Raw genomic sequence first — 8,424 nt, forward strand, 5'->3', positions numbered from 1 at the left:
TCCCATAACACATGTAAAGTTCCAGGAATTATTTTCTTTCGGCCATGATTCGACGTGAACCTCCACATAAATAGAGTGATGCAACCTGCAGTGGCGTAGCTATACTGTAGCACTGTATGCACGTGCTTACAAATATTTGCGTTAAATTTTTATTACATATTATAATTATGATAAAAACAATTCTCAGCTTGGGGGGGGGGGGGGGGGGGGGGCTGCGGGTTGTTAAGACCAACAATTACAAACCAAGATATTATACCACCAGTATATGAAGTATATCGCAAAGATAGACAAGACGGGTATGGCGGTGTATTAATAGCTATTAAATCAGAGCTTCTTAGCAGTATAGTTGATATCAATACTGAGAGCGAAATAATAACCGTGCAAATAGAAACACCAGGATATACACCACTCATAGTGTCATCTTTCTATCGCCAACCAAATAGAGATGTAAATCATGCCATGGCATTATGCAACGACATAAAGAAAAATTTCCAACATCAACTATATGAATTGGAGGAGATGTCAATGTACCAGACATAGATTGGAACACAGATACAGTAAATGGCAACAAATATCCGAAAGAATTAAATGAACACTTCCTTACAACTGCAGTCGACACAGGACTATCACAAGTAGTAGAATTTCAGACATGTGAGGAATCAATTTTGGACATATTTTTCACTAACCGCCCCAACTTGATCCAGAGATATACTGGTACTCCGGGAATAAGTGATCATGATACTATCCCATTTATTGAAACACCGACGAAAGCAAAATACTAGAAACCATCGAGACATAAAATTTATTTGTGGAAAAAAAGCAGACATTAAGTCACTTCACAGCAACACGACAGTATTTGCTGAGGAATTCAATGAAAACTATACAGAGTCAACTGATGTCAACAAACTATGGAATAAATTTACTTTGCAGTCAACTTGTGGAGAAGTTCATACCATCAAAATACACAAGCCAAAGATACAACCAAATTGGATAACTGGAGAAATCAAGCGTCTTACTAAGAACAAACAACCTACATACAACAGAAAAAGACAATCAGGCAATAAGAAAGACTGGGGAAAATACAGGATAATGAAGAAGCATGTTCAATCCAAATGCAGAAAAACATACAATTCCTACATATCAAACATGCTAACTGACGATCATTCCAATAACCCAAAACGATTCTACAGATTTATCAAGAGTAGACGCACAGAATCTTCAGATGTAGCACCATTGCGGAAGGATGATATACTTCACTGTGACATCGGAAGTAAATCCAACATACTGAATGACCAATTTACCTCAGTATTCACAACAGAGAATTAAGACCATATACCAAACAAAGGAGATAATCCATACCCCAAAGTACCAGACATCTCAGTACACCATGAAGGAGTCGACAAACTGCTCCGGAATATTAACCCACATAAAGCCACTGGACCAGACTGCATTCCAGGCAGACTTTTAAAAGAACTATCAAAGGAAATTACACCTATCCTGACTACCATATTCAACGCCTCAATACATCAAGGTAGAATACCAGAACAGTGGAAAGAAGCACACATCATACCCTTACTCAAAATGGGTGACAGAGGGAAGGCTTCCAACTATCGCCCTGTCTCGTTGGCTTCAATTTGTTGCAAACTCATGGAGCACATAATACACAGTAACATCATATCACACCTTGAAAAGAATAACATTCTGTCCACGTACCAACACGGATTTAGAAAGAAGAGATCATGTCAGTCACAGCTAATTTATCACTATCCAAGAGCTAGCAGATGCACTCAACTCCGGAGAACAGATGGATTGCATCCTACTAGACTTCCCCAAGGCATTTGATAAAGTGCCTCACCAATGCCTGCTCAACAAATGCCAATACTACGGAATCCGAGGAAACACACTTAATTGGATTACCAGCTTCCTACAAGGCCGAACACAACAGGTACTTCTGGATGGGAAGAAGTCAGAAACATCTAAAGTCACCACAGGCGTGCCCTAAGGAACTGTGATGGGGCTGCTACTCTCCCTGATATACATCGATGACTTACCTGAATTAGTATCATCAAGAGCCAAATTATTCGCAGATGTCTGCCTACTGTACAGAAAGATCAGTACAACAGAGGATGCAAGACTACTCCAAGAAGATCTAGACAACCTGCAAAACTGGGAAGACACTTGGCTGATGCAATTCAACCCACACAAATGTGAGATACTGAGAGTTACCAACAAGAGGAAACCCATCATTACTGACTACACCATCCATGGAAAACCACTAGCTACAGTAAAATCAGCAAAGTATTTAGGTCTTAACATCAGCAGCAACCTATCATGAAACACCCATATTGGAACAGTAATTCAGAAGTCAAACAACATCAATGCATTCCTTAGAAGAAACATCAACACATGTCCTAGTAAGATCAAGGAGCAATGCTACATCACCCTAGCGAGACCAGTGATGGAATATGCATCAGTGATCTGTGACCCAGTGACACAGTCAATATCAACAGACTAGAAATGGTGCTAAGAAGAGCTTCACGTTTTGTCATTGGAGACTACAGAACCACCAGTAGTGTGACCAGTATGATGGAACGATCGCAATGGGAGACGTTACAACAACGAAGACATACAGCAAAAGTCATCATGCTATACAGGATCATACACCAACTCATAGAGATACCAACAACTCATCTCATTCCTAGAGTGACCACAGTAACAACCCGTGGACATGACATCCGTTTCCTCGTACCCTACTCTAGGACAAAGGGCCACCAGCAGTCATTCTTCCCATCTACCATCCGTCTTTGGAATGACCTACCAACAAGAGCTGTCACCGCTTCCACACTGGATGGATTCAAAGACAGCCTCCAGATGACCGCCCTTCCATAATACCAAAATGTTTTAGCTGTACATACTACCATACCAGCTATGGCTTTTAACTGCACCTGCACCTGATGTAAATATTCACCGTACAGTTTGCTAGTACGGTGGTTCCCATGGGCATTTGTAAATTGTCATCTGCGACAATACACCAGAGGTGGAATGCAGATTATTGGAAGAAGAAACAAATACGTAATAACGCGAAACAAAGACATAGTTAGGCGATGGCTATGCAGGTTACACCACTCTGTTAGTGTTGTCTATATGTTCTAACTCCTTGAAAATTAAACAATGTGCTATGTTACATCTAGTGTTCACAATATAATTGCTCAAGTAAACAAATAAGTGAGTGTATAGGTACTTTTCATTCCAATGAATCGAAACTGTTCTGTAATTTGTGTTTTGATTGGCTAATACGACATAATAGAATGACAGTCATTCATTCAGTTTTTTATTTCCTTTTCATGGAGGTCTCATGTTACATACAATGCATAGTATAGCAAAACATGTGAGGGGAAAATACAAAACAGAGAGAATACAAACTAGGTTTATTGAGATAGTTTGAGCCGTAGCTCTGCCATAACATAGAGTTTCTCCGCGTAAAAACTTCGCACATAAACAGATATATTCCTTAAATTGTTTTTATCACATAATGTTGTTGGATCCACTCCTCTTGATAATATCATTTAGAATCAATCACCATTTATATGAGATAGCTCTAGTTTTACATGCGATGAATTATTATTCTTAAAGATAACTGCAACAGTGTATAAATATACTAATTCAGTAAAACACTATAGACAAATCTGTTTGCATACACAGTTGCAGTTGTGAAATTTTAGCTTTCGAAAAATGATAATTTATTTCTTATATCTACACTTTAAAAAAAAAAACCTTTTCAATGTGTGCATTTTTCATCTACATGTACATCTTACATCCTTTGGGTAAGTAGCGATTAACGGAACAGCCATGGAACAGCACATATGATGCCATATCGTAAGAAACTGTGCAATGCTGAAAAATAACCATCCAATTCTTCAATTGATTTTCAATTCAAATATCGTAAACATTAAATCATTCACAAACGTTAGACAGTTCTCATCTTTAGTCCAGATCTGGTTTTAGTACTCACCAAAGGTTCACCCAAAATCATTCTAAATTTTCACCTAAGCCTGAGTACTTGATTGTAGTATACACACATAGATGTAAACTTTTACTAGACCTTACAATGATGTACTAGCATGATGCATGCAGCGTGTACGCATTTTGAGCTCTATGTGATATGAACAACAACATATGAACAAATTCTTTCCCAAAGACATTCTGGACAGACAAACACAACAATTTTCTTGTGTGGCATGTTGGGCTTTTTTCCTTAGCATATGTGCTTCCGTCGAGTAATGCAGAATAAATGATCATTGTCCTTGGAATAAAATCGACCACGGCGAGGATAGTTCCACTTGATTGCATGTACTATCTATTTTGTATTGCTTATAGGAGTTATGAGATTGATCACTGTTTGTTATCTTCAACTTTCATACTGAGAATCTAAATTTTTAATGCCGTTTATGTAACGAATGGATATGGATTTGAATGAAAATATATACATTTTGTAATTATAAGATATGAAAAAAGGATTGAAACTGCGAAATAAAAACTGAAACTAAATGTGTGACGTAATGTGGATTCGAACCATGACTAGAAGCAATCACAGCGAATACTGCCAGCGATGCAACTGATTGATCTATCTAATCAATGATAAAATCTCTATAAATATGAGCCAGAATTTCAAAAACAGTACCCCTATTTTATGTGGGGGTGGGTGGGGGTGAGAATGTAGACCCCAAGACAGGAGTGCCCCTAGAATACATGCACTATACCTTGAAGGGCTTCAAAGTCAAACTTTATGTCAAAATTAATTTTTTAAAAGATATGGGGAAATGCTGTTAAGGCCAACTTCGAAGGTTGATCTCAACATTGTAGAAAGTGAATTTAAGGTTGAAAATGAAAAATTCATATCTATGTACGACAGAAATAACTAAATTAAATAATTAATGAATAACAAATGTGACTTTTTCCGTAAAGTCGTTTTTCCGTATAGGTTTCTTCTGTTACTTTGATCCTTAACAGCGCAGATACATGCGTAACCAGTATAAAGTAGTGAACAGGTGCCAGTCGACCATGTTGTCACTTCGAGAAATTTAAAGTACAATTACTGAATGAAGAATTGTTTAAAAAGTCCCAATTTGGATTAATGTCTTGTGTTTGGTTGGTAAAATTAACTACATTATTTAAAGGTAAAATCAACTTATCTAGGCATCGAATGATATGCATTTAAGTTGTCTAAGACAGGAATGGGCAGCAACTTTTTTTCATTCGCAAACGTAGGGTCGAGATGCAAACGCCATGCGCAAGAGTGTTAATACGCGTGACAGACTTCAGCTGATTTGGTCTTTACCATTGTGAGCAGGTATCATTGAAAATTTCTAATCTTTCTTATCAAAGGATTAAAAGGTAAATGTAAATATATACATGTATAGATGAACGTCAAAATTATGAATCACATAAACAAATGAATGAATCCAAAGTGCGATGGTCACGCCACAGTGCGATGATCTGCGCCAAATCCCGATGGTGTGACACGCCAAAGTGTGATGGTCCACACTCATGCGCCAAAGTGCGATGGTCTAACACGCCAAACTGCGATGGTGTGACACGCCGAAATCCATTGGTTTGTAAACGACACAGTGTTTTGGTACAGACTGAACCAACCGTGTGTTGTTTCACCAAAATATCAGTGCAAAATCCAAGCACAAAAAATACGAATAAGAACTTATTTCATTATCATTTAGTTGTTGTGTTATTAAACACAAAATTTTCCAACACGAAATCGTATAGACTGTTTTGTATTATAACATACCCCCAGGAATCTAATACGTGTACATCAAAATAATAAATTATCATGAATTAAAGCAATTCCACCCTCCTGTGATGTCATCAGATTTTGCAAAATCAATGAACAGATATATTTAGATTTATGCATGATAGGAACATAACTTTTATTCGAGTCTTTTCCTTTAGTTATTGTAAAAAAAAAACCTTGTTAAAAAATAAAATATTTCAAAAGTCAAGTTATAGATGAATAATTAATGATACTTTTTAAAATATTGAATCCAAGGGCAATAACTCTGTTTCTATTGATGATTTCCTTTATTATTATTTTTTACAGATATTTTGTGTATTTTTGTGAAAATACAGTTTCATGAAATTGTTATGAATGCTAATATCTCGTTATAACCAGTTTGTATGGAATTTTAATTACGCTGTTTAAGGAAAATTGCAATTTTCTGACGGTGATTTTTGACTCTGTTTATGTACGTCTCGCATCTTAAACAGTGTGATGACCTATGTATTTTATTTGATAATTTGTTAGTTTTAACTCTAATAAATGGAAATGAGTACACATTTTAAACTTGTATCAGATAGAACTGCTAGTATGGAGTTACCTTTAAGAATGTTTGGGCGAAGTAGAGAGTTTGACAACAAATGTACTTTGCCGTTCTCACTATCCTCAACGGTGTAAACCTTGCTGTTACTGTCGTCAATGTTGCATTTCTTCGGTTTTATTTTCAAAGACGTTAAGAAGGATGTGACGTCACAAAATGTTGCTGAACCCCACACCATCGCACTTTAGCGTGACAATCGCACTTTAGAGTCTTCCATATATATAGTTGATGAATGGGCGTTCTAACACAGCATGTTGATATTGGTTATTGTACGCAGTTTGACAAAAGTGAAATTTATTTAGGAGCTGTGAGTGGAATAGTACAAAAATACACGGAATTTCATGGAAAGAAATACCGAATGTCCAAACGTTCATGGGATAAAGAATTCTAAACATACTAAACCCTGTGTCTGTTTCCGTGTGGTTGTTACATGTACACGACGCCGTATCACAGCGTTGGGTGGTGTCTAATGCGCCAATATTTGCATGTAATTCGTTCTGAGTATTGCATGCAAATAATAACTCTATACACACTAAACACTCCACCAAACTATCAACAACCAAAAGGTCGGGAGGGTCAGATAAACCTGCTGTAATCAAAAAACAAAGAAAACACAACGATATATCACTATCGATTCATTCTCTCACCAGAGGGCGCGCTTCGCAAGCTTCACTTTTACGTTGTGTTGTGGAGCGTAGCGTAACGCCCTCTGGTGAGAGATTGCTATCGATTAACTGATATGTACAATAACCAATCATGGGTCCACATTTTCGCGAAACACACACGCCCATAACCTCGATCTGAGTTTTGCGAGTTACATCTCTTTAGATACATTTTACAAACAGAAAGAGATGAAGACCGTCCCGTGGCAGATGTTGGTGCCATTCGCTTGTGGTGTTCACGTAAGTAAAGCATCAAATTTCTACGATAGGGAGTCTTTTAAAGTAACAAGTGTCAGTATTTCGTGTGTTGCCTTCAAGTAAGTATGAAAGTTCAACCGATGATTGTGTAATAATCACGATGACTCATTCGCGAAGTTTTGTTCTTTACGATTTCAGTCACGAGGATATCAAAACATGATTTGAAATGCACAACAGGTGCATAATTTTTATGTGTGTGAAATTTCAAATGTAGAGAACATTAATTGGTAGATGCGCAAAGATAGTTCTATTTTTCGTCGTATCAGGGATTGCAAACACTGCATAAAATGTAGCCCACGTCGACATTTTGCAGTAAGTAGTTTTATATGCGTCATCGGAAATTGCATATCTAAAACAACACACAAATTTCCATCCCCGTTCATTAATCACCTCCTTTTTTAAAATTATTTTTTTTAGTTTATTTATTTAGGAATAGGCACATATACAATATAAATACAAGACAATATCACAGAGGAACACATAGTTAAAACAAAAGTTGTTGTTAAATACGTAAGATAAAAAGGTAAATTTTAACAGCTATTTGACTTTAACAGCACAGTGAGTAAATTAATGTATATGCCTATGCCAAGGATAACCCATGAAAGCCGTATAGCTTATTCCAATGGGGTCCTTCTGATCTTATAATATGACATACACAATATATTATCATTATTAGCATGATAAAACAATGCAAACAAAACGATATTGAAAGACATTGATTTGAAACACATAAAAATACTTTAAATACTTTACATTTCAACGGTGCTTAGTATTGAAAATTGTTGGAATAAATAACAACCGTAATAACTATATGTATGAACAAGACAATGTGGACCAATAATACAAGAAGTCACTATCTGCCATTTTCTTCATTTCATTGAGTAAATGTTTTTTTTAACTGCAGATTTGAATGAAAATCTATTGTTTATACATTTTATTTGATCAGGGATAGAATTCCAGTCTTTGATGCCGTTAAATTAAAAAAAATTCTGATTCCATTTTCTCAACCCTTGGTAAAAAGAAATTAAGCTTACTTGATCTAGTTGATCTGGATGAACAATTTCTTCTACAATTATTTTTCAAATAAATCTGGACATTATTCATGAAAAATATTAAAG

The 8,424-nt window shown here is 36.3% G+C and overlaps 1 protein-coding gene across 1 annotated transcript; it reads left to right on the plus strand.

The window, feature by feature from the left end:
- The first annotated feature begins 1,146 nt into the window (after positions 1-1,146).
- LOC130048619 (uncharacterized) lies at positions 1,147-2,002 on the plus strand. The gene is made up of 2 exons (XM_056145604.1): positions 1,147-1,270; positions 1,773-2,002. The coding sequence occupies exons 1-2, from the start codon at positions 1,147-1,149 to the stop codon at positions 2,000-2,002; spliced, it is 354 nt and encodes a 117-aa protein (XP_056001579.1).
- The last annotated feature ends 6,422 nt before the right edge of the window (positions 2,003-8,424 follow it).

This window comes from Ostrea edulis, chromosome 7, assembly GCF_947568905.1.
Source record: "Ostrea edulis chromosome 7, xbOstEdul1.1, whole genome shotgun sequence".
Classification (NCBI taxonomy): Eukaryota; Metazoa; Mollusca; class Bivalvia; order Ostreida; family Ostreidae; genus Ostrea; species Ostrea edulis.

Excerpts from the sequence above, each read along its gene's own strand:
- LOC130048619 (XM_056145604.1), top strand. The coding sequence starts at position 1,147 with ATGCTAACTGACGATCATTCCAATAACCCAAAACGATTCTACAGATTT. Across the intron at positions 1,271-1,772 it reads ACTTCACTGTGACATCGGAA|AGCTAGCAGATGCACTCAAC; the intron begins GTAAATCCAACA and ends TCACTATCCAAG.